Here is a 26,724-nt window from a genome sequence, read left to right as displayed (position 1 = left end):
TCCTATCCAGTTGATTATAAATCTTGTCTCTTATAATCCCCTCCAAGACTTTACCCACTACAGACGTGAGGCTCACCGGTCTATAGTTGCCGGGGTTGTCTCTGCTCCCCTTTTTGAACAAAGGGACCACATTTGCTGTCCTCCAGTCCTCTGGCACTATTCCTGTAGCCAATGATGACATAAAAATCAAAGCCAAAGGTCCAGCAATCTCTTCCCTGGCCTCCCAGAGAATCCTAGGATAAATCCCATCAGGTCCCGGGGACTTATCTATTTTAAGCCTGTCCACAATTGCCAACACCTCTTCCCTACGTACCTCAATGCCATCTATTCTATTAGCCTGGGGCTCAGCATTCTCCTCCACAACATTATCTTTTTCCTGAGTGAATACTGACGAAAAATATTCATTTAGTATCTCGCCTATCTCTTCAGACTCCACACACAACTTCCCATCCCTATCCTTGACTGGTCCTACTCTTTCCCTAGTCATTCGCTTATTCCTGACATACCTATAGAAAGCTTTAGGGTTTTCCTTGATCCTTCCTGCCAAATACTTCTCATGTCCCCTCCTTGCTCGTCTTAGCTCTCTCTTTAGATCCTTCCTCGCTACCTTGTAACTATCCATCGCCCCAACTGAAACTTCACACCTCATCTTCACATAGGCCTCCTTCTTCCTCTTAACAAGAGATTCCACTTCCTTGGTAAACCACGGTTCCCTCGCTCGACGCCTTCCTCCCTGCCTGACCGGTACATACTTATCAAGAACACGCAGTAGCTGATCCTTGAACAAGCCCCACTTATCCAGTGTGCCCAACACTTGCAGCCTACTTCTCCACCTTATCCCCCCCAAGTCACGTCTAATGGCATCATAATTGCCCTTCCCTCAGCTATAACTCTTGCCCTGCGGTGTGTACTTATCCCTTTCCATCATTAACGTAAACGTCACCGAATTGTGGTCACTGTCCCCAAAGTGCTCTCCTACCTCCAAATCCAACACCTGGCCTGGTTCATTACCCAAAACCAAATCCAACGTGGCCTCGCCTCTTGTTGGCCTGTCAACATATTGTTTCAGGAAACCCTCCTGCACACACTGTACAAAAAACGACCCATCTATTGTACTCGAACTATATCTTTTCCAGTCAATATTTGGAAAGTTAAAGTCTCCCATAATAACTACCCTGTTACTTTCGCTCTTATCCAGAATCATCTTCGCCATCCTTTCCTCGACATCCCTAGAACTATTAGGAGGCCTATAAAAAACTCCCAACAGGGTGACCTCTCCTTTCCTGTTTCTAACTTCAGCCCATACTACCTCGGAAGAAGAGTCCCCATCTAGCATCCTCTCCGCCACCGTAATACTGCTCTTGACTAGCAGCGCCACACCTCCCCCTCTTTTGCCTCCTTCTCTGAGCTTACTAAAACACCTAAACCCCGGAACCTGCAACATCCATTCCTGTCCCTGCTCTATCCATGTCTCCGAAATGGCCACAACATCGAAGTCCCAGGTACCAACCCATGCTGCCAGTTCCCCTACCTTGTTTCGTATACTCCTGGCATTGAAGTAGACACACTTCAAACCACCTACCTGAACACTGGCCCCCTCCTGCGACGTCAAATCTGTGCTCCTGACCTCTATACTGTCATTCTCCCTTACCCTAAAACTACAATCCAGGTTCCCATGCCCCTGCTGCATTAGTTTAAACCCCCCAAAGAGCACTAACAAATCTCCCCCCCAGGATATTTGTGCCCCTCAGGTTCAGATGTAGACCATCCTGTCTGTAGAGGTCCCACCTTCCCCAGAAAGAGCCCCAGTTATCCAGAAATCTGAATCCCTCCCGCCTGCACCATCCCTGTAGCCACGTGTTTAAATGCTCTCTCTCCCTATTCCTCATCTCACTATCACGTGGCACGGGCAACAACCCAGAGATAACAACTCTGTTTGTTCTAGTTCTGAACTTCCATCCTAGCTCCGTGAAAGCCTGCCTGACATCCTTGTCCCCTTTCCTACCTATGTCGTTAGTGCCAATGTGGACCACGACTTGGGGCTGCTCCCCCTCCCCCCTAAGGACCCGGAAAACACGATCCGAGACATCACGTACCCTTGCATCTGGGAGGCAACATACCAAACGTGAGTCTCTCACGCTCCCACAAAATCTCCTATCTGTGCCCCTGACTATAGAGTCCCCAATTACTAATGCTCTGCTCCTCTCCCCCCTTCCCTTCTGAGCAACAGGGACAGACTCCGTGCCAGAGGCCCGTACCCCATGGCTTACCCCTGGTAAGTCCCCCCCCCCCCCCCCCCCACAAGTATCCAAAGCGGTATACTTGTTTCTCAGGGGAACGACCGCAGGGGATCCCTGCACTGACTCCTTTTTCCCAGTCCCTCTTACAGTTACCCACCTATCTCCAATCTTTGGTGTAACTAATTCCCTGAAGCTGCTATCTATGACCCCTTCTGCCTCCCGAATGATCCGAAGTTCTGCCAACTCCAGCTCCAGTTCCCTAACTCGGTCTTGGAGGAGCTGGAGATGGCAGCACTTCCTGCAGGTAAAATCAGCAGGGACACTAACTGCATCCCTCACCGCAAACATCCTGCAGGAGGAACATTGCACTCCCTTCCCTGCCATTCCTCTAACTTTCTACCAAGATCTGGCTAACAACTAAATTAAATTTTTTGTAAAAAATAATAATAATATAATAAAATATGGTACTTACCTCAGACCAATGGGTTTTATTATTAGGTTAGAGGAGGAGGGCGGGTGGGAGACACTACAGTGTAGTGTCTCGGGTTTCCTCTCCACCAGAATTTGGTGTTGAACTCCATCTGCCACTTCTCAGCCCAGCTCTGCATCCTGTCAATGTCCTGTTGTAACCTGCAACGACCCTCAACACTATCTACAACTCCACCAACCTTTGTGTCATCGGCAAACTTACTAACCCACCCTTCCACTTTCTCATCCAAGTCATTTATAAAAACCACAAAGAGCAAAGGTCCCAGAACAGATCCTCGCGGGACACCACTGGCCACCGACCTCCAGGCGGAATACTTTCCATCCACTACCACTCGCTGTCTTCTTTCGGCCAGCCAATTCTGTATCCAGACAGCCAAATTTCCCTGTATCCCATGCCCCCTAAGTTTCTGAATGAGCCTACCATGGGGAACCTTATCAAATGCCTTACTGAAATCCATATACACCACATCCACAGCCTGACCTTTATCAATGTGTCTCGTCACATCCTCAAAGAATTCAATGAGGCTTGTGAGGCATGACCTGCCCCTCACAAAGCCATGCTGACTATCTTTAATCAAACTATGTTTTTCTAAATAATCATAAATCCTATCTCTCAGAATCCTTTCCAATATTTTGCTCACCACAGACATAAGACTGATGGGTCTGTAATTCCAGGGATTTCCCTATTCCCTTTCTTGAATAGGGGAACAACATTCGCCTCCCTCCAATCATCCGGTACTGCTCCAGTGGAGAGTGAGAACACAAAGATCAATGCCAAGGCGCAGCAATCTCCTCCCTCGCTTCCCGTAATAACCTTGGGTATATCCCGTCAGGCCCAGGGGACTTATCTATCCTGATGCTTTTCACAATTTCCAGCACATCCTCCTTCTTAATATCAACCTGTTCAAGTCTATTAAGCTGGTTCACACTGTTCTTATGGGTAATAAGATCCCTCTCTAGTGAATACTGAAGCAAAGTATTCATTTAGGGCCTCCCCCATCTCTTCAGACTCTAGGCATAAGTTCCCTCCACTATCCCTGATCGGCACGACTCTCACTCTGATCATCCTCTTATTTCTCACATAAGTGAAGAACGCCTTGGGGCTTTCCCTGATCCTTCGCACCAGGGCTTTTTCATGTCCCCTTCTAGCTCTCCTCAGTGCATTTTTGAGTTCCTTCCTGGCTACCTTGTAACCCTCTAGAGCCGAGTCAGATCCTTGCTTCCTCAACCTTCCGTAAGCTTCCTTCTTCCTCTTGACTAGAAGCTCCACTTCTCTTGTCATCCAAGGCTCCTTCACCTTACCATTCCTTCCTCGTCTCAGTGGGACTACCATTCAGCACTCGCAGCAAGTGCTCCTTAAACAATCCCCACATTACTGTTGTGCATTTCCCCAGGAACAATTGTTCCCACTTTATGCTCCTGTCTAATAGCAGTATAATTTCCCCTCCCCCAATTAAATACCTTCCCATACTTTCCAGCTGCAGCTCCTGTTAGACCGCAGGACGGCTCTGGAGCTACGGATGGACTCACTTTGGAGCATCCGCAATGCTGAGGAGGCCGTGGATAGCACGTTCAGTGAGTTGGTCCTGAGGGAGACGGGGAATGGGTGACCAAAAGACAGAGAAAGAGCAGGAAGGCAGTGCAGGTGTCCCCTGCGGTCATCTCCCTCCAAAACAGGTGTACCGTTTTGGATACTGTTGGGGGAGACGACACACCAGGGGAAGGCAGTAGTAGCCAGGCTCATGGCACTGTGCTGCACAGAAGGGCGGGAAAAAGACTGGCAGGGCTATAGTCACAGGGAATTCAATCGTAAGAGGAGTAGACAGGCATTTCTGTGGTCGAAGGTGAGACACCCGAATGGTATGTTGCTGCACGGGTCATGGATGTCTCAGATCGGCTGCAGGACATACTGAAGGGGGAGGGTGAACAGTCAGTTGTCGTGGTGCATATAGGCACCAACGATATAGGTAAAAAACAGTTTGAGGTCCTACAATCAGAATTTAGGGAGTTAGGAGATAAGTTAAAAAGTAGGACCTCAAAGGTAGTAATCTCAGGATTGCTGCCAGTGTCACGAGACAGTCAGAGTAGAAATTCAAGAATAGTCAGAATGAATACGTGGCTTGAGAGATGGTGCAGGAGGGAGGGGTTCGGATCTTTGGGACATTGGAACCGGTTTTGGGGGGGGGTGGGAACATTACAAATCGGATGGTCTCCACCTGGGCAGGACTGGAACCAATGTCCTAGGGTGTGCTTTTGCTAACACTGTTGGGGAGGTTTTAAACTAATGTGGCAGGGGATGGGAACCAGATTAGAAAGTTAGATGTCAGTAAAGAGGCAGCAACTAAAGCCAATAAGGTACTAGCTAATAAACTCATTGTGACAAAGGGGAAGAGTAGACAGGGAAGAGATGATGAACACAAAGGGACAGGTGGTCTGAGGTGCAGTTGTTTTAATGCGAGAAGTGTAGCAGGTAAGGCAGATGAACTTGGGGCTTGGATTAGTACCTGGGAATATGATGTTATTGGTATTTCTGAGACTTGGTTGAGGGAAGGGCAAGATTGGCAACTGAATATCCCAGGGTATAGATGTTTCAGGAGGGATAGAGAGGGAGGTAAAAGGGGTGGAGGAGTTGCGTTATTGGTCAGAGATGATATCACAGCTGTGATTAAGGAGGGCACTATGGAGAATTCGAGCACTGAGGCAAATTGGGTAGAGCTAAGAAATAGGAAGGGTGCAGTAACATTGTTGGGACTTTACTACAGGCGTCCCAAAAGCGAGCGTGAAGTAGAGGTACAAAAATGTAGACAGATTATAGAAAAATGTAGGAGCAATAAGGTGGTCGTGATGGGAGGTTTTAACTTCCCCAACATTGAATGGGACTCATGTAGTGTTGGAGGCATAGATGGAACAGAATTTGTAAGGAGCATTCAGGAGAGATTTTTAGAGCAGTATGTAAATAGTCCAACTCGGGAAGGGGCCATACTGGACCTGGTATTGGGGAATGATCCCGGCCAGGTGGTTGAAGTTTCAGTCGGTGATTACTTTGGGAATAGCGATCACAATTCCGTAAGTTTTAGACTACTCATGGACAAAGACGAGAGTGGTCCTAAAGGAAGAGTGCTAAATTGGGGAAAGGCCAAGTATAACAAAATTCGGCAAGATCTAGGGAATGTGGATTGGGAGCAGCTGTTTAAGGGTAAATCCACATTTGAAATGTGGGAGTCTTAAGGAAAGGTTGATTAGAATGCAGGACAGACACGTCCCTGTGAAAATGAGGGATAGAAATGGCAAGATTAGGGAACCATGGATGATGGGTGGAATTGTGAGAATAGCTAAGATGAAAAAGGAAGCATACATCAGATCTAGGCGCATTAAAACTGATGAAGCTTTGGAGGAATATCGGGAAAGTAGGACAAATCTCAAACGCGCAATAAAGAGGGCAAAAAGGGGAAATATCTTTGGCTAACAGGGTTAAGGAAAATCCCAAAGCCTTTTATTCGTATATCAGGAGCAAGAGGGTAACTCGAGAAAGGATTGGCCCACTCAAAGACAAAAGAGGGAATTTATGGGTGGAGTCAGAGGAAATGGGTGAGATTCTTAATGAGTACTTTGCATTGGTATTCACCAAGGGGAGGCACATGACGGATGTTGAGGTTAGGGATGGATGTTTAAATACTCTAGGTCAAGTCGGCATAAGGAAGGGGGAAGTTTTGGGTATTCTAAAAGGCATTAAGGTGGACAAGTCCCCAGGTCCGGATGGGATCTATCCCAGGTTACTGAGGGAAGCGAGGGACGAAATAGCTGGGGCCTTAACAGATATCTTTGCAGCATCCTTGAGCACGGGTGAGGTCCCGGAGGACTGGAGAATTGCTAATGTTGTCCCTTTGTTTAAGAAGGGTAGCAGGGATAATCCAGGGAATTATAGACCTGTGAGCTTGACGTCAGTGGTAGGCAAACTGTTGGAGAAGAAACTGAGGGATAGGATCTATTCACATTTGGAAGAAAATAGACTTATCAGTGATAGGCAGCATGGTTTTGTGCAGGGGAGGTCATGTCTTACAAACCTAATAGAATTCTTTGAGGAAGTGACAAAGTTAATTGAAGAGGGAAGGGCTGTAGGTGTCATATACAAGGACTTCAGTAAGGCGTTTGATAAAGTTTCCCATGGCACGTTGATGGAAAAAGTGAAGTCGCATGGGGCTCAGGGTGTACTAGCTAGATGGTAAAGAACTGGCTGGGCAACAGGAGACAGAGTAGTGGTGGAAGGGAGTGTCTCAAAATTGAGAAAGGTGACTAGTCGTGTTCCACAGGGATCCGTGCTCGAACCACTGTTGTTTGTGATATAAAGTTTGCAGATGGTACTAAGATTGGTGGAGTTGCAGATAGTGAGGAGAACTGTCAGAGAATCCAACAGAATATCGATAGATTGGAGAGTTGGGCAGAGAAATGGCGGAGTTCAATCCAGGCAAATGCGAGTTGATGCATTTTGGAAGATCCAATTCAAGAGCGGACTATACGGTCAATGGAAGAGTCCTGGGGAAAATTGATGTACCGAGAGATCTGTGAGTTCAGGTCCATTGTACCCTGAAGGTGGCAACGCAGGTTGATAGAGTGGTCAAGAAGGCATGCTTGCCTTCATTGGACGGGGTATTGAGTGCAAGTGTCGGCAGGTCATGTTACAGTTGTATAGGACTTTGGTTAGGCCACATTTGGAATACTGCGTGCAGTTCTGGTCGCCACATTGCCAGAAGGATGTGGATGCTTTGGAGAGGGTGCAGAGGAGGTTCACCAGGATGTTGCCTCGTATGGAGGGTGCTAGCTATGAAGAAAGGTTGAGTAGATTAGGATTGTTTTCGTTGGGGGACTTCCGGGTGCGGCGATGACCAGCTGAGTCGCACGTTTCGGCAGCTCACGGTGGAACGGACTTTTGGGCTCTTAATAAGAGCCCCAACGGCAATTTTAACGGCTAAAGGTACTGTGCGGTGAACCAGAAGGGAATCCCCCCTGGATACGGATGAAAAAAGGAGAGGAAGGTGGCCGGATTGCGGTGGATCCTTTAGAGCAGCGGCAAGGAAGGCAAGCAAAAACCAAGATGGCGTCGGAAGATGGCAGTTTAATATGGGGCCCTGAACAACACGAGTTTTTGAAGCGCTGCGTGGAAGAACTCAAAAAGGAAATGAAGAAGGAGCTGTTGGCCCCGATATTACAGGCGATCGAAGGGCTAAAGGAGGAGCAAAAGACCCAGGAGCGGGAGCTTCGGGTCGTGAAGGCAAAGGCTGCCGAGAATGAGGACGACATACAGGGCCTGGTGGTGAAGACGGAGATGCACGAGGCACACCATAAACGATGTGTGGAAAGGCTGGAGGCGCTGGAGAACAACGCGAGGAGGAACAACCTAAGGATTCTTGGTCTTCCTGAAGGTGCGGAGGGAGCGGACGTCGGGGCATATGTGAGCACGATGCTGCACTCGTTAATGGGAGCGGAGGCCCCGGCGGGTCCGCTGGAGGTGGAGGGAGCATACCGAGTGATGGCGCGAGGACCGAGGGCAGGAGAAATTCCTAGAGCCATAGTGGTGAGATTTAAGGATAGAGATGGTCCTTAGATGGGCAAAGAAAACTCGGAGCAGTAAGTGGGAGAACGCGGTGATCCGTGTATACCAAGACTGGAGTGCGGAGGTGGCGAGAAGGAGGGCGAGCTTTAATCGGGCCAAGGCGGTGCTTCACAAAAAGAAGATAAAATTTGGAATGCTGCAACCGGCAAGACTGTGGGTCACATATCAAGGGAGGCACCACTACTTTGAGACGGCGGATGAGGCGTGGACTTTTATCGTGGAAGAAAAATTGGAATGAGCGGGTTATTAAAAAAAGAACGTTTGAAACAAAGTGGTGGGGCGAGTATGGGGGGCGAAGAGGGGGGTAAAAAGGGGGGAAAGAGGAGTTTTATGTTATTAATCCTGCGATGTGGTAACTTTTCTCTCTTCCACAGGAGGTGGTGGGGGGAGGAAAGGAGGTGGAGGAGATGGGGCGTTGGCCATTGGGGGCGGGGCCAAGGGGGAAGCGCGGGCTCGGTTCCCGCGCTATGATAATCATGGCGGGAATAGGGAAGCAGGAAGGAGGGGGCGTCGCACGGTGCGAGCCGAGATCACGGGGGGAAGCCGAGGTCGGCCAGAGTTTGCTGACTTCTGGGAGCAACATGGGGGGTGTAACTACGCTAGTGGGGGATCTAGCGGGTGGGGGGGGGGAATTATTGGGCTGCTGCTGCTGGGGAGAGGGGGGAGCTGGCATGGGGTGGGATGGGCGGGGGGGCACCGCCTGGGGGAGACACAGCTGCGTGGGAACCGGGTGAGGAGCTGGAAAAAGAGGATGGCTAATCGACAAGGAGCCCCCCAACCCGGCTGATCACGTGGAACGTGAGAGGGCTGAACGGGCCAATAAAGAGGGCACGGGTACTCGCACACCTTAAGAAACTTAAGGCAGACGTGGTTATGTTACAGGAAACGCACTTGAAACTGATAGACCAGGTGAGACTACGCAAAGGTTGGGTGGGGCAGGTGTTCCATTCGGGGCGAGATGCGAAAAACAGGGGGGTGGCTATACTAGTGGGGAAGCGGGTAATGTTTGAGGCAAAGACTACAGTGGCGGATAGCGGGGGCAGATACGTGATGGTGTGTGGCAAACAACAGGGGGAGACGGTGGTTTTGGTAAACGTATGTGCCCCGAACTGGGATGATGCCAATTTTATGAGGCGTATGCTAGGACGCTTCCCGGACCTAGAGGTGGGAAAATTGGTAATGGGGGGAGATTTCAATACGGTGTTGGAACCAGGGCTGGACAGGTCGAGGTCCAGGACTGGTAGGAGGCCGGCAGCAGCCAAGGTGCTTAAAGATTTTATGGGGCAGATGGGAGGAGTAGACCCGTGGAGATTTAGCAGACCTAGGAGTAAGGAGTTTTCGTTTTTCTCCTATGTCCACAAAGTCTATTCGCGAATAGACTTTTTTGTTTTGGGAAGGGCGTTGATCCCGAAGGTGAGGGGAACGGAGTATACGGCTATAGCTATTTCGGATCACGCTCCTCATTGGGTGAACTTGGAGATAGGGTAGTGGCGATGGATGCCGAGAAAGCATTTGATAGAGTGGAGTGGGATTATTTGTGGGAGGTGTTGAGGAGATTTGGTTTTGGAGAGGGGTATGTTAGATGGGTGCAGCTGTTGTATAGGGCCCCAAGTGGTCACGAATGGACGGGGATCTGCATATTTTCGGCTCCATAGAGGGACAAGGCAGGGATGCCCTCTGTCCCCATTATTGTTCGCACTGGCGATTGAGCCCCTGGCGATAGCGTTGAGGGGTTCCAAGAAGTGGAGGGGAGTACTTAGAGGAGGAGAAGAACACCGGGTATCTTTGTATGCGGACGATTTGCTACTATACGTGGCAGACCCGGCGGAGGGGATGCCAGAAATAATGCGGATACTTGGGGAGTTTGGGGATTTTTCAGGGTATAAATTGAACATGGGGAAAAGTGAGTTGTTTGTGGTGCATCCAGGGGAGCAGAGGAGAGAAATAGAGGACCTACCGTTGAGGAAGGTAACAAGGGACTTTCGTTACCTGGGGATCCAGATAGCCAAGAATTGGGGCACATTGCATAGATTAAATTTAACGCGGTTGGTGGAACAAATGGAGGAGGATTTCAAGAGATGGGATATGGTATCCCTGTCACTGGCAGGGAGGGTGCAGGCGGTTAAGATGGTGGTCCTCCCGAGATTCCTCTTTGTGTTTCAGTGCCTCCCGGTGGTGATCACGAAGGCTTTTTTTAAAAGGATTGAAAAGAGCATCATGGGTTTTGTGTGGGCCGGGAAGACCCCGAGAGTGAGGAAGGGATTCTTACAGCGTAGCAGGGATAGGGGGGGGCTGGCACTACCGAGCCTAAGTGAGTATTATTGGGCCGCTAATATTTCAATGGTGAGTAAGTGGATGGGAGAGGAGGAGGGAGCGGCGTGGAAGAGATTATAGAGGGCGTCCTGTAGGGGGACTTGCCTACAGGCTATGGTGACAGCCCCATTGCCGTTCTCACAGAGGAAGTACACCACAAGCCCGGTGGTGGTGGCTACACTGAAGATTTGGGGACAGTGGAGACGGCATAGGGGATAGACTGGAGCCTTGGGGGGGTCCCCGATAAGAAACAACCATAGGTTTGCCCCGGGGGGAATGGATGGGGGATATGGAATGTGGCAAAGAGCAGGAATAACGCAACTGAAAGATCTGTTTGTGGATGGGAAGTTCGCGAGTCTGGGAGCGCTGACCGAGAAATATGGGTTGCCCCAAGGGAATGCATTCAGGTATATGCAACTGAGGGCTTTTGCGAGGCAACAGGTGAGGGAATTCCCGCAGCTCCCAACACGAGGTGCAGGACAGAGTGATCTCAAAGACATGGGTGGGGGATGGTAAGGTGTCAGATATATATAGGGAAATGAGGGACGAAGGGGAGACTATGGTAGATGAACTAAAAGGGAAATGGGAAGAAGAGCTGGGGGAGGAGATCGAGGAGGGGCTGTGGGCGGATGCCCTGAGCAGGGTAAACTCGTCGTCCTCGTGTGCCAGGCTAAGCCTGATTCAGTTCAAGGTATTACACAGGGCACATATGACTGGAGCACGGCTCAGTAAATTTTTTGGGGTGGAGGATAGGTGCGCGAGGTGCTCGAGAAGCCCAGCGAATCATACCCGTATGTTTTGGTCATGCCCGACACTACAGGGGTTTTGGATGGGGGTGACAAAGGTGCTTTCAAAAGTAGTAGGGGTCCGGGTCGAACCAAGCTGGGGGTTGGCTATATTTGGGGTTGCGCAAGAGCCGGGAGTGCAGGAGGCGAGAGAGGCCGATGTTTTGGCCTTTGCGTCCCTAGTAGCCCGGCGCAGGATATTGCTAATGTGGAAAGAAGCCATGCCCCCGGGGGTGGAGACCTGGATAAATGACATGGCGGGGTTTATAAAGCTAGAGCGGATTAAGTTCGTCATAAGGGGGTCGGCTCAAGGGTTCACCAGGCGGTGGCAACCGTTCGTCGAATACCTCGCAGAAAGATAGATGGAATGGAAAAAAGAAGGCAGCAGCAGCAGCCCAGGATCGGGGGGGGGGGGGGGGGGGGGGGAACCAGAAGGACTCTCAGGGTTGTTAATATATACTGTATAATATGTATAGGTCGTTGCTACAGATAATTATATATTGGACTGTTAAATTATATTTTTGGAGAGTGTTACTTGTGATAAGGCAGTTGCCAATTAGGGTTAGTTTTCATTTTTGTTATTTATTATTGATTCATTCATTTTTTGTTTATAAAATAGTTCATTGTTATTTGTGTTATAATATTGTGTAAAGGATGCACAATGTACTGTGTTGGTTGACCAAAAATTTTCAATAAAATATTTACAAAAAAAAAAACTTGGAGATAGGGGAGGAAACAGAAGGGCGCCCACCCTGGAGAATGGACATGGGACTAATGGCAGATGAGGGGGGGTGTCTAAGGGTGAGGGGGTGTATTGAAAAGTATTTGGAACTCAATGATAATGGGGAGGTCCAGGTGGGAGTGGTCTGGGAGGCGCTGAAGGCAGTGGTTAGAGGGGAGCTGATATCAATAAGGGCACATAAAGGAAAGCAGGAGAGTAGGGAACGGGAGCGGTTGCTGCAAGAACTTCTGAGGGTGGACAGGCAATATGCGGAGGCACCGGAGGAGGGACTGTACAGGGAAAGGCAAAGGCTACACGTAGAATTTGACTTGCTGACAACGGGTACTGCAGAGGCACAGTGGAGGAAGGCACAGGGTGTACAGTACGAATATGGGGAGAAGGCGAGCAGGTTGCTGGCCCACCAATTGAGGAAAAGGGGAGCAGCGAGGGAAATAGGGGGAGTGAGGGATGAGGAAGGAGAGATGGAGCGGGGAGCGGAGAGAGTGAATGGAGTGTTCAAGGCATTTTCTAAAAAATTATACGAAGCTCAACCCCCGGATGGGAGGGAGAGAATGATGGGCTTTCTGGACCGGCTGGAATTTCCCAAGGTGGAGGAGCAGGAAAGGGTGGGACTGGGAGCACAGATTGAAATAGAGGAAGTAGTGAAAGGAATTAGGAGCATGCAGGCGGGGAAGGCTCCGGGACCGGATGGATTCCCAGTTGAATTTTACAGGAAATAAATGGACTTGCTCGCCCCGCTACTGATGAGGACCTTTAATGAGGCAGAGGAAAGGGGACAGCTGCCCCCGACTATGTCTGAGGCAACGATATCGCTTCTCCTAAAGAAGGAAAAGGACCCGCTGCAATGCGGGTCCTATAGACCTATTTCCCTCCTAAATGTAGACGCTAAGATTCTGGCCAAGGTAATAGCAATGAGGATAGAGGATTGTGTCCCGAGGGTGGTCCATGAGGACCAAACTGGGTTTGTGAAGGGGAGACAGCTGAATACGAATATACGGAGGCTGCTAGGGGTAATGATGATGCCCCCACCAGAGGGGGAAGCGGCGATAGTGGTGGCGATGGATGCCGAGAAAGCATTTGATAGAGTAGAGTGGGATTATCTGTGGGAGGTGCTGAGGAGATTTGGTTTTGGAGATGAGTATGTTGGATGGGTGCAGCTGTTGTATAGGGCCCCAGTGGCGAGTGTGGTCACGAATGGACGGGGATCTGCATACTTTCGGCTCCATAGAGGGACAAGGCAGGGATGCCCTCTGTCCCCATTATTGTTTCCACTGGCGATTAAGCCCCTGGCAATAGCATTGAGGGGTTCCAAGAAGTGGAGGGGAGTACTTAGAGGAGGAGAAGAACACCGGGTATCTCTGTATGCGGATGATTTGTTGTTATATGTAGCGGACCCGGCGGAGGGGATGCCAGAGATAATGCGGACACTTCGGGAGTTTGGAGAATTCTCAGGATATAAACTGAACATGGGGAAAAGTGAGTTGTTTGTGGTGCATCCAGGGGAGCAGAGCAGAGAAATAGAGGACTTTCCACTGAGGAAGGTAACAAGAGACTTTCGTTATTTGGGGATCCAGATAGCCAAGAATTGGGGTACATTGCATAGGTTAAATTTAACGCGATTGGTGGAACAAATGGAGGAGGACTTCAAGAGATGGGACATGGTATCCCTGTCACTGGCAGGGAGGGTGCAGGCGGTTAAAATGGTAGTCCTCCCGAGATTCCTCTTTGTGTTTCAGTGCCTCCCGGTGGTGATCACGAAGGCTTTTTTCAAAAGAATCAAAAAGAGTATCATGAGTTTTATGTGGGCCGGGAAGACCCCGAGAGTGAGGAAGGGATTCTTACGGCGTAGTAGGGATAGGGGGGGGCTGGCACTACCGAGCCTAAGTGAGTACTACTGGGCCGCCAATATCTCAATGGTGAGTAAGTGGATGGGAGAAGAGGAGGGAGCGGCGTGGAAGAGATTGGAGAGGGCGTCCTGTAGGTGGACTAGCCTACAAGCTATGGTGACGGCCCCATTGTCGTTCTCACCGAAGAAATACACCACAAGCCCGGTGGTGGTGGCGACTTTGAAAATTTGGGGACAGTGGAGACGGCATAGGGGAAAGACGGGAGCCTTGGTGGGGTCCCCGATAAGAAATAACCATAGGTTTGCCCCGGGGAGAATGGATGGGGGATTTGGAATATGGCAAAGAGCAGGAGTAACGCAACTGAAAGATCTGTTTGTGGATGGGAAGTTCGCAAGTCTGGGAGCGCTGACCGAGAAATATGGGTTGCCCCAAGGGAATGCATTCCGGTATATGCAACTGAGGGCTTTTGCGAGGCAACAGGTGAGGGAATTCCCGCAGCTCCCGACGCATGAGGAGCAGGACAGAGTGATCTCAAAGACATGGGTGGGGGACGGTAAGGTGTCAGATATATATAGGGAAATGAGGGACGAGGGGGAGATTATGGTAGATGAGCTGAAAGGGAAATGGGAAGAAGAGCTGGGGGAGGAGATGAGGAGGGGCTGTGGGCTGATGCCCTAAGTAGGGTAAACTCATCGTCCTCGTGTGCCAGGCTAAGCCTGATTCAATTTAAGGTGTTACACAGGGCGCATATGACTGGAGCACGGCTCAGTAAATTTTTTAGAGTAGAGGATAGGTGTGCGAGATGCTCAAGAAGCCCAGTGAATCACACCCACATGTTCTGGTCATGTCCGGCACTACAGGGGTTCTGGGTGGGGGTGACAAAGGTGCTTTCGAAAGTAGTGGGGGTCCAGGTCGAACCAAGCTGGGGGTTGGCTATATTTGGGGTTGCACAAGAGCCGGGAGTGCAGGAGGCGAGAGAGGCCGATGTTTTGGCCTTTGCGTCCCTAGTAGCCCGGCGCAGGATACTGTTGATGTGGAAGGAAGCCAAGCCCCCGGGGGTGGAGACCTGGATAAATGACATGGCAGGATTTATAAAGCTGGAACGGATTAAGTTCGTCCTAAGGGGATCGGCTCAAGGGTTCACCAGGCGGTGGCAACCGTTCGTCGAATACCTCACAGAGAGATAGAGGGAATGGAAAATAAGAAGACAGCAGCAGCAGCCCAGGGGGGGGTGGGGGGGGCTGGAGGGGGGGAGGAACCAGAGGGACTCTCAGGGATGTTAATATATATGTATAATATGTATAGGTCGTTGCTATAAATAATAGCATATTGGACTGTTAAATCATATTTTTGGAGAGTGTTTATCTGAGACAAGGCAGTTGCCATTTAGTTTTAGTTTTCATTTTTGTTATCTATTATTTATTCTTTGTTTATAAAACAGGTCATTGTTATTTATACTGTTATATTATTGTGTAAAGGATACACAATGTACTGTGATGGTTGACCAAAATATTTCAATAAAATATTTTTTTTTTAAAAGATTGTTTTCGTTGGAAAGACAGAGGTTGAGGGGGGGGGGACCTGATTGAGGTCTACAAAATTTTGAGAGCTATGGGCAGGGTGGATAGCAACAAGCTTTTTCCAAGAGTGGGGGTGTCAATTACAAGGGGTCACTATTTCAAGGTGAGAGGGGGAAAGTTTATCATAGATTATCATAGAATTTACAGTGCAGAAGGAGGCCATTCGGCCCATCGAGTCTGCACCGGCTCCTGGAAAGAGCATCCTACCCAAGGTCAACACCTCCACCCTATCCCCACAACCCAGCCAGCGGAGGTGGTAGAGGCAGGCACAATAGCATAATTTAAGATGCATCTAGACAGATATATGAACGGGCGGGGAAGAGATCCTTGGAAAATAAGTGACAGGTTTAGATAAAGGATCCAAGTCCAAGTCCAATATGGTCTCCCTAGTCGGCCTATCTACATGTTGAGTCAGAAATCCTTCCTGTACACACCTGACAAAATCTGCTCCATCCAAACTATTTGCACTGAGGAGGTTCCAGTCAATATTAGGGAAGTTGAGTACTGTACTTTTTGCCACTTTTCTTAATACCAAGGGTTGTTTTCTCTTGAAAACCTGCATGGTTAATGTAATAAGGATCTTGTGTGACTAAAATGCCCAAAAATGTTGAGTGCAGAAGTTCGCCGACTGAGTCTGAGGCCTCTCAGTTCATCGGCAGGTAAAATGGCGGAGTCAGTCTCTGGTGCTCCGGCCACTCCACTAACGGCCGAGGTGCTTTCTGGTACCTTAGCCAAGGAATTCAAAAAGCACTGGCAAATTGTGTTGGAGGACCTCCGGAAATCATTTGAAAATGCCTTTGCCCGCTCTTCGAGCGGCTCTGGGGAAAACAAATTAAACCATGAAAGCCAACCTAATCGTGTACGCAACAACCGTCACAGACTTCATCAACAAGTGTGTAGAAGATTGCGTGCCAAAGAAGGTAGTATGTACGTTCCCCAGCCTAAATCATGCTTTAATTGGGAGATTCACTCCCTATTGCAGGCCAGGTCTGAGGCGATCAAGACAGAAGATCTTGACCTATACAAGAAATCAAGGTACAATCTCCGCAAAGCCAGGAGGCAATACCAGACTAAGCTAGAGTCACAGACTAACGACACGGACTCTCGTTGATTGTGGCAAGGTTTAAAAACGTAACGGGCTACAAAGCAAAGCCGAGTAGAATCTCCAACCGCAGCGCACCCCTCCCAATAAACTCAATGTACTCTATGCTTGTTTTGAGCAGGAAACCATTGAACCATTATCAACTGCCCCAGCAGCCCCGGACACACCCATACCCACCGTCACAGCTTCCAAAGTAAGATTGGCCTTCTTGAAAGTGAACCCTCGGAAAGCAACGGGCCTTGACGGCGTTCCTAGTGCACTCAGATTCTGCACGGACCGACTGGTGGCTATGTTCACGGACATCTTCAATCTCTCCCTACTCGGTTCCAAGGTTCCCACCTGCTTCAAGAAGACCATCATCATACATGTGCCAAAAAAGATCCAGGCAACATGCCTCAATGACTGACGTCCGGTGGCCCTGACTTTGATCCTAATGAAGTGCTTCGCGAAGTTGGTCTTGAGACACATCAATCCATAGTCCCAGAATGCCTTGATCCACTGCAATTTGCAACCGCCACAACCGGTCCACAGGAGACGCCATTGCCCTGGCAAACACTCATCCAGGAGCATCTCGACAACAAGGACTCCTACGTCAGATTCCTATTCATTGACTACAGCTCCGCCTTCAACAACATAATCCCAGCCAAGTTCATATCAATACTCCAAAAGCTAGGACTTGGTTCCTCCCTCTACAACTTGACTTCCTGACCCATAGACCGCAATCAACAAACAACAGCGCCTCCTCAACTCCGGGGCCCTGCGAAGCTGCATACTTATCCCCTGCTATACTCCCAAAATTTGGCTCCAACTCCATTTACAAGTTTGCTGATGACATGACTGTAGTGGGTCGGAGGGAGATAGAGAACCTAGTGGCGTGATGTATCGACCACAATCTCTCCCTCAACATCAGCAAAACTAAGGAGCTGGTCATTGACTGACTTCAGGAAACAAAGTATCATACACGCCCCTGTCGGCATCAGTGTTGGCGAGGTGGATATGGCGTGGAGACGACCTCTGGGTTCGAAGAATATTTCACTGGGGCAAACAGCAGAGATGCTGTCACCAGCGCCTCCAAACACAACCCCTTTCATGACCCTGACTCATCCGCACCTAAGTAATATCCTGGACCCCAAACTAACCCAACACCTTCTCCACATTGGCTGCCCAAAAAGAAAACATCACATTCGGAGTGCCAATGCCCCCAACTGCCTCTTTCCTCTTAGGACCACCCTTTGCATCTGAGGAGTTCTCCCTGCCATATGAAACCCGTTGTGAGTCACCCCAACCTCCATCATAACGCCATAGATAGAAAAATTGGGAGACATTGAAACAAAAACATGAATCGCTGCAAGATATTCATCTTCATAGCTTGAATCCGACCAGCCAGCTACAGTGGAAGGCTGTACCAACTCTGTAGATCTGCCTTAACCCTAATCGCCAGGCTAGTGTAATTCAGTTTACACTAGCCCAATTATGAGCCACCTGAAGCCCCAGATGGTGGTAACTTGTTCCAGCCAGACAGAACAGCAGCCCTCCTCCCACCAACCCAGTTCCTCCCCTTGAAGGGCGCACCTCAAAATGCTCACTCTTCCCAATGTTTAGTTTAAACCTCGTAAAGCAGCCGAACCTCTTCATTATCCCCATAATATCCCCTATCACTGGCCCTGGATCCCTTATATAAGGCATAAGATCATTTGCGTGCAAAAGCACCCTGTGCTCCACCCCTAACAATCGCCCTCTACTAGTATATGAAGACAAACTAGGGAAGGGGCCATACCAACCTAGTATTGGGGAATGAGCCCGGCCAGGTGGTTGAAGTTTGAGTAAAGGAGCATTTTGGGAATGGTCACCATAATTCTCTAAGTTTTAAGGTACTCGTGGATAAGTAAGAGTAGTCCTCGGGTGAAGGTACTGAATGGGGAAAGACTAATTGCCACAATATTGAGCAGGAACTGTAGAATTTAGATTGTGGTGGCTTTTTGAGGGTAAATCAACATCTGACATGTGGGACTCTTTCAAATGTCAGTTGTGGGCGACACGGTAGCATAGTCGCTTCACAACTCCAGAGTCCCAGGTTCGATTCCTGGCATGGGTCACTGTCCTGCCGGAGTTCGCACCTTCTCCCCGTGTCTGCGTGGGTTTCCTCTGGGTGCTCCGGTATCCTCCCACAAGTCCAAAGATGTGCCGGATAGGTGGATTGGCCATGATAAATTGTCCTTAGTGTCCAAAAAGGTTTGGGTGTGATTACTGGGTTACAGGGATAGGATGGAGATGTGGGCTTCAGTGGGGTGGTCTTTCCAACGGCCGGTGCAGCTCCATGTGCCGAGTGGCCTCCTTTTGCACTGTAGATTCTATGATTCTACGATTAAAATTCAGGACTGGCATGTTCCTGTGACGTTGAAGGATAAGTATGGAAATTTTGGAAACCTTGGATAATAAGGGATATTGTGAGCATAGTCAAAAAGAAAAAGGAAGCATTTGTAAAGTCTAGAAGGCTGGGAACAGATGAAGTCTGTGAGGTATATAAACAAAAGTAGGAAGGAACTTAATCAAAGAGTCAGGAGAGCTAAAAGGGGTCAGGAAAAGTCCTTGGCAAACAGGATTGAGGAGAATCCCAAGGCATTTAATACATATATAAAGAGCAAGAGGGTAGCCAGCGAAAGTGTTGGCCCACTCAAGGGGAGAGGAGGGAATCTATGCATGCAGCCAGAGGAAATGGGCGAGGTATTAAATGAGTACTTTGCATCAGTGTTCACCTTAGAGAAGGGCTTGGTGGATGAAGAGTCTAGGGAAGGGTGAATAGATGATCTGCTGATATCAAAAAGGAGGAGGTGTTCGGCGTCTTAAAAAGCATTACGGTAGATAGGTCCCTAGGGCCTGATGGGATCTACCCCAGAATGCGGAGGGAGGCAAAGGAGTAAATTGCTGGAACCTTCACAGAGATCTTTGTATTCTCATTGGCTACAGGTGAGGTCCCAGAGGGCTAAGAATAGCGAATGCTGTTCATTTGTTTAAGAAGGGTATTTGGGATAGTCAAGGAAATTATAGGCCGGTGAGCCTTAGGTCAGTAGTAGGGAAATTATTGGAAAAGAGTCTTAGGGACAGGATTTACTCACATTTGAATCAAATGGATTTGCATTAGGTAGATAGGTAGCATGGTTTTGTGAAGGAGGTGTCTTACTAACTTGATTGAGTTTTTTGAGGAAGTGACTAAGATGATTGATGAAGGGAGGGCAGTGCATGGACTTCAGTAAAGCCTAAACCCTCATGGCCGAATGGTATAAAAGGTGAAGCCACACGGGATCAGAGGTGAGCTGGCAATATGGATACAGAATTGGCTTGGTCATAGAAGACAGAGGGCAGCAGTGGAAGGGTGCTTTACTGAATGGAAGGCTGCGACTAGTGGTGTTCCGCAGGGATCAATGCTGGGACATTTGCTGTTTGTAGTTTATACAAATGATATGGAGGAAAATGTAACTGGTCTGATTAGTAAGTTTGCGGATGACTGAAAGGTTGGTGGAATTGCAGATAGTGATGAGGACTGTCAGAGGATCCAGCAGGATATAGATCGGTTGGAGAATTGGGCGGAGAGATAGCAGATGGAGTTTAATCCAGACAAATGTGAGGTAATGCATTTTGGAAGGTCCAAATCGGGTGGGAATTATACAGCAAATGGCAGACACCTTCGGACAGGCAGAGGGATCTGCGTGTACAGGTACACAGATAAGTGAAAGTGGCAACGTGGGTGGATTAGATAGTCCTGAAGGTATACATGCTTGCTTTCATCGGTCGGGGCATTGAGTATAACATTGGCAAGTCATGCTGCAGCTTTACACAACCTTAGTTAGGCCACATTTGGAAGATTGCGTATAATTCAAGTCACCACAAAGCAGAAGGATATGAATGCTTGGAGAGGGTACAGAAGATGTTGCCTGGTCTGGAGCTATGAGGAGAGATTAGATAAACTCAGACTGTTTTCACTGGAACGACGGAGGTTGAGGGGCGGCCTGATAGAGGTTTACAAAATTAGGAGTGGCAGGAATAGAGTGGATAGTCAAATGCTTTTTCCAGGGTGGAAAAGTCAATTACTAGGAAACATAGTTTTAAGGTGCGGTGGAACATTTATAGTAGATGTGCTAGGCAGGGTTTTTACACAGAGTGTGGTGAGTGCCTGCAACATACTGCCGGGGGTACGGTGGAAGTAGATTTGATAACTGCGTTTAAGAGGCATCTTAACAAATACATGATTAGGATGGGAATAGAGGGATACGGACCCTGGAAGTGCAGAAGCTTTTAGTTTAGACAGGCATCATGATCGGCGCAGGCTTGGAAGGCCGAAGGGCCTGTTCCTGTGCAGTACTGTTCTTTGTTCTTTGTCCGAGGCCTTCAATGTCTTGACTGCCAACGCAATCTTCCAAATGTGGCCTATCTAAGGTTGTGTAAAGCTGCAGCAGGACAACCCTGCCTCGTCCCCCTGTACAGCCTAAACAACCCCGAACTCTTGGTGTTATTTCGCACACTGGCATGATGCACGTCGTATAACAGCCACACCCACAATACAAACCCAGGGTCTATCCCAAACTTCTCCATAATCACGAACAGGTAGCTCCATTCAACCCTATTATAGCCTTTTCTGCGTTGAGACACTATTATCACCGGTTCCAGCCCCACTTGAACTACTTTAAGTAACCGCCTCACGTTGGACAACCGTTTTCTGCCCTTAACAAAGCCTGTCTGATCTTCCCCCACAACCTCCGGGAGACAGGGTATCCACATAGAGCAGAGAAATCGGTTAGTATGACCCGCACTTTGGGGTTCCTTATCCTCCTTTAAAAGGAGGGAGATGGGTGCGTGCCCCATCGTCTTCGAGAGCGAACCCCACACAAATGAATCATTAAACATCCCCAGCACTAACGGGGCCAGCTAATCCATAAGCTTCTTATAAAATTCCATCTGTCACTGTCCGTGTGGAGTTTGCACATTCTCCCTGTGTCTGCGTGGGTCTCACCCCCACAACCCAAAAATGTGTAGGGTAAGTAGATTGGCCACGCTAAATTGCCCCTTAATTGGAAAAAAGAATCAGGTACTCTTATATATTTTTTAAAAAATAAATAAAATTCCATCTGGCCCCGGCACCTTCATGTTTCAGTATGTTAACGGTGTCTTAATGAAAGCTCTTGTTTTCCTCACTTTTCCAGTCTCTTCTGCTCAGCTGAGGTTACAACTATTGCGAAACATGAAGAGAGCAAACTGGGGCAGTGTAAAGAAGGGTGGAGTCTCGTCTCGTTCTGTCTAGTGTGAGGTGCAAGTAATTTTAATGTCACGGTCACAATACTGGCTTGGAATGATTGTGTTTTTCCTGATCCTGTAACTTTTTCTTCCTCTAGATGAAGTGGCCAAATCGAACAATGATGATTCATGAAGCAGTTGGTCATCAGACTCGAGTGTGGAAAGATGTTTTGAAAGCCATTTTCAAAGAAACTTGCTGATGTATTTCTCCCTACACCCTCTCTTCCTTCTCTCACTCCCTTTTCTCTTGCACTGTTGACTCTGGCTGTTTTTGTAGCTCATTTTATACTTTTATGTGGCTTATTTTTTGTGCTTGAAACTTTGTGTTATTGTGCAATTTGCAGAGTTGGACATTCTGTCACAACATGATTCTGCTCACTAATGTCCTGACTATTTCTGGTGCCTGTTTTCGAAAGTATGAAGAGCTCCAATCAGAGTGGTGAGAAGCCAGCAGTACCCACATTACATTCAGAAAGCCTGGCACCTGTTGCTGATCCTTTTCCATTTTGGTGTTTCCCTTTTGACAAGTCTAATTTATTCACCTTCATTTGAGCTTTGTCATATGCAGCAGAAAACCAGAGTCCAAATTTAACTGAATGAAATTGTGCCCATGTAGTGAAACAAAGTTCTAATTGGCATAGGGAGTGCGCTTTGCATAACTGGAAGTACATGCTCCAAATTATAATGTGATTTGGGGGCAGTAAGTAGTACCATTGTAATTATTGTAGTTCTTAATCCAGTTGGGACGATGGATCAAGGCTACAGGGTAATAATAAAGCTTTTTGGGTTTTATATTCATTTCTGAGGTTTTGTTTCTGCTGTGCTGCCCAGTGTTTCAGTCTTAACTCCCAGGCACCTAACCATGTTGCATCAAGCTGCTGTTCTCAGGATGTAACAGCCTTCAATACAAAAGTAAATTGTTCCTGTAAATGGACCAAATTCTACAAAACAACATAAAATTTCATATTTTAGAAATCTATAAAACTTGCTAAAAAGGAGTTCTAATTTGAATAAATCATAGCACATAGAACAGAAATGTTTGATTAAGGTTTCTCTTTAAGTTTCACTTGGTATTTGATAAAACCTGCTGTATGTCGATTTTTAATTGTAAGCTATCTGATATAAAATATAACTGATGTTTGCCAGTTTATAAACGCCAAGTTTGTAATACTTGGGAATATTGGACCCAACAAAACAGTTTGTTCAGTATCAAGTATGTTTTGTTTCAAAATAATTAAAGAGCATTTAGATGTGAAACAAATTTTAATTGTGCAAATTTTTCAACATATACAACTTCTTTTCTGTGACCCATCACTGTAAGACGTGCTGGTATAAAGCAGATGCCATCTTCAGATTTATGGCTGTCCTAGAGCATTCGAGTAGACTGGAAGTGATGAGTGATGATCCAATGGAAATATATACAAGTTTTCCTTGTTGGGGTAGTCTAGAACTCGAGGTCAGCCATTTAGGGTTGAGATGAGAATAAATCTCTGCCCTCAAAGAACAAAGAAAAGTACAGCACAGGAACAGGCGTTTCGGCCTTCCAAGCCCAAATCCTCACTTCCTGAGTCCGTATCCCTCTATTCCCATCCTATTCATGTACTTGTCAAGATGCCCCTTAAATGTCACTATCGTAAGAAGATTGTGAATCTTTCGAATTCTCTACCCTCGAGAGGTTCAGTCATCGAGTATATTCAAAACATTGGAATAATACGGACACTCCGATTCGCTCCAGAATCTGCTGCTATTATCAAATTTTTTATTGATCTTTGACTTGTGGAAATGATTTGGAAAAAAATAGATTTCCAACATTCAAGTTTGGTTTACTGCGCTGGACTTTACCAATACAGGGTTTATACAGGCTCTTCTTTCAACTGCAATTATTTAATTAGGCAACTGGCTTAAACAGGTTTTCAGAGGCTAGATTCAGAGAAAGCAGACCATTTCACAGTGTTGACTTTGCACTGGAGTTTGGTGACTGAGGGAGTGTGGTGAATGGGCAGCGAGGTGCTCCTTTCCTTACCACCTTTCCTCAGAAGACAAACGGCCGTCTTGATAAGTTGGACCTGGAAGCTGTGGAGCTGATTGGGTGAGTACAGTCGAGTATTTCCTACTTCTATCGCTTAAAATTTTTGAAGTCTTATTTTGTGGTTCATCGTGGTTTATAACGGCTGTTTTCTGTAACAATGGGGAGCAGGAAAGAAGGGCTCTATAGTAATTGATATTATTTGATATCCAAAAGATTTAATTTAATTTAAAGGGATAAGTCATGAGAGAAGAGCTCAAAACTGTGGTGTGCTCTTCCTGCTTCATGTGGGAAGCAGGGAACATTTCCAGTGCCAGGGACCAGCATGTGTGCAAGAAGTGTCTCCAGCTGCAGCTCCTGGAAGCCTGGGTTTCGGAGGGGTGGCTGGGGGCACTGTGGAGCATCTGCGAGGTTGAGAGTATCATGGATAGCATATATAGGGGGGTGGTCACACAGCAGGCTAAGATTCCACAGGTAGGAAGGGAATGATCACCAGGCAGAGCAGTTCAGGAATCTCCTGTGGCTATTCCCTGCAAAACAGAGATACCACTTTGGATAGTGTTGGGGGAATGGCCACTCCGCGGAAAGCAGCAACAGCCAAATTCATTGCACCACAGTTTGGCTTTGCTGCAGAGGGAGGAGTAAAGAGTGTGGGAATGGAACAAGGAACAATACAGCACAGGAACAGGCTCTTTGGCCCTCCAAGCCTGTACCGGTCATGATACCACCTTTGCCCAAAACCCTCAGCACTTCCTAGCGCCGAATCCCTTTATATCCATGTATTTGTCGAGATGCCTTTTGAACGTTGTTAATGTATCTGCTTCCACAACCTCCCCTGGCAATGCGTTGCAGGCACTCACCACCCTCTGTGGAAAAAAAACCTGCCTCGCACATAGAACATAACTGTGCAGAAGGAGGCCATTCGGCCCATCGAATCTGCACCAATCCACTTAAGCCCTCACTTCCATCCTATCCCAGATTCCCGGCTTGGGTCACTGTCTGTGCGGAGTTTGCACGTTCTCCCCGTGTCTGTGTGGGTTTCCTCCGGGTGATCCGGTTTCCTCCCACGGTCCCGAAAGATGTGCTGTTATGTGAATTTGACATTCTGAATTCTCCCTCTGTGTACCCGAACAGGCGTGGCGACTAGGGAATTTTCACAGTAACTTCATTGCAGTGTGAATACAATCCTACTTGTGACAATAATAAAGATTATTAACAGAGAACATAGAAAATACAGCACAGAACAGGCCCTTAGGCCCACGATGTTGTGCCGAACCTTTGTCCTAGATTAATCATAGATTATCATTGAATTTACAGTGCAGAAGGAGGCCATTCGGCCCTTTGACTCTGCACCGGCTCTTGGAAAGAGCACCCTACCCAAACTCAACACCTCCACCCAACACCAAGGGCAATTTTGGACACTAAGGGCACTTTATCATGGCCAATCCACCTAACCTGCACATCTTTGGATTGTGGGAGGAAACCGGAGCACCCGGAGGAAACCCACGCAGCCACGGGGAGGATGTGCAGACTCCGCACAGACAGTGATCCAAGCCGGAATCGAACCTGGGACCCTGGAGCTGTGAAGCAATTGTGCTATCCACAATGCTACCGTGCTGCCCCTAAGAACAAATACATCTACACTATATCATTTTACCGTAATCCATGTACCTATCCAATAGCTGCTTGAAGGTCCCTAATGTTTCTGACTCAACTACTTCCACAGGCAGTGCATTCCATGCCCCCACTACTCTCTGGGTAAAGAACCTACCTCTGATATCCCTCCTATATCTTCCACCTTTCACCTTAAATTTATGTCCCCTTGTAATGGTTTGTTCCACCCGGGGAAAAAGTCTCTGACTGTCTACTCTATCTATTCCCCTGATCATCTTATAAACCTCGATCAAATCGCCCCTCATCCTTCTCCGTTCTAATGAGAAAAGGCCTAGCACCCTCAACCTTTCCTCGTAAGACCTACTCTCCATCCCAGGCAACATCCTGGTAAATCTCCTTTGCACCTTTTCCAAAGCTTCCACATCCTTCCTGAAATGAGGCGACCAGAACTGTACACAGTACTCCAAATGTGGCCTTACCAAAGTTTTGTACAGCTGCATCATCACCTCACGGCTCTTAAATTCAATCCCTCTGTTAATGAACGCGAGCACACCATAGGCCTTCTTCACAGCTCTATCCACTTGAGTGGCAACTTTCAAAGATGTATGAACATATAGACCCCAAGATCTCTCTGCTCCTCCACATTGCCAAGAACTCTACCATTAACCCTGTATTCCGCATTCATATTTGTCCTTCCAAAATGGACAACCTCACACTTTTCAGGGTTAAACTTCATCTGCCACTTCTCAGCCCAGCTCTGCATCCTATCTATGTCTCTTTGCAGCCGACAACAGCCCTCCTCACTATCCACAACTCCACCAATCTTCGTATCGTCTGCAAATTTACTGACCCACCCTTCAACTCCCTCATCCAAGTCATTAATGAAAATCACAAACAGCAGAGGACCCAGAACTGATCCCTGCGGTACGCCACTGGTAACTGGGATCCAGGCTGAATATTTGCCATCCACCACCACTCTCTGACTTCTATCGGGGAGCCAGTTCGTTATCCAACTGGCCAAATTTCCCACTATCCCATGCCTCCTTACTTTCTGCAGAAGCCTACCATGGGGAACTTTATCAAATG

The 26,724-nt window shown here is 47.9% G+C and overlaps 1 protein-coding gene across 8 annotated transcripts in view; it reads left to right on the top strand.

Annotated features, from left to right (window-relative positions):
- Nucleotides 1-23,259, top strand: part of washc4 (WASH complex subunit 4) — a 425,031-nt gene extending 401,772 nt beyond the window's left edge. For 6 of the 8 annotated variants that reach the window (XM_072471956.1, XM_072471955.1, XM_072471953.1 and 3 more), the window contains 2 exons: nucleotides 21,908-22,011; nucleotides 22,097-23,259. In XM_072471956.1, coding sequence (XP_072328057.1) covers nucleotides 21,908-22,005 — 98 coding nt within the window. In that variant the 3' untranslated portion in view covers nucleotides 22,006-22,011; nucleotides 22,097-23,259. The remainder of the gene's footprint in view (nucleotides 1-21,907; nucleotides 22,012-22,096) is intronic. The other 2 variants (XM_072471952.1, XM_072471954.1) reach the window with 2 other exon arrangements.
- Nucleotides 23,260-26,724: the final 3,465 nt, after the last annotated feature.

Source organism: Scyliorhinus torazame, chromosome 13 (genome assembly GCF_047496885.1).
Source record: "Scyliorhinus torazame isolate Kashiwa2021f chromosome 13, sScyTor2.1, whole genome shotgun sequence".
Taxonomy (NCBI): Eukaryota; Metazoa; Chordata; class Chondrichthyes; order Carcharhiniformes; family Scyliorhinidae; genus Scyliorhinus; species Scyliorhinus torazame.
The sequence above is the reverse complement of the archived record's forward strand: the minus strand, read 5'-3'. Positions and strand labels throughout refer to the sequence as shown.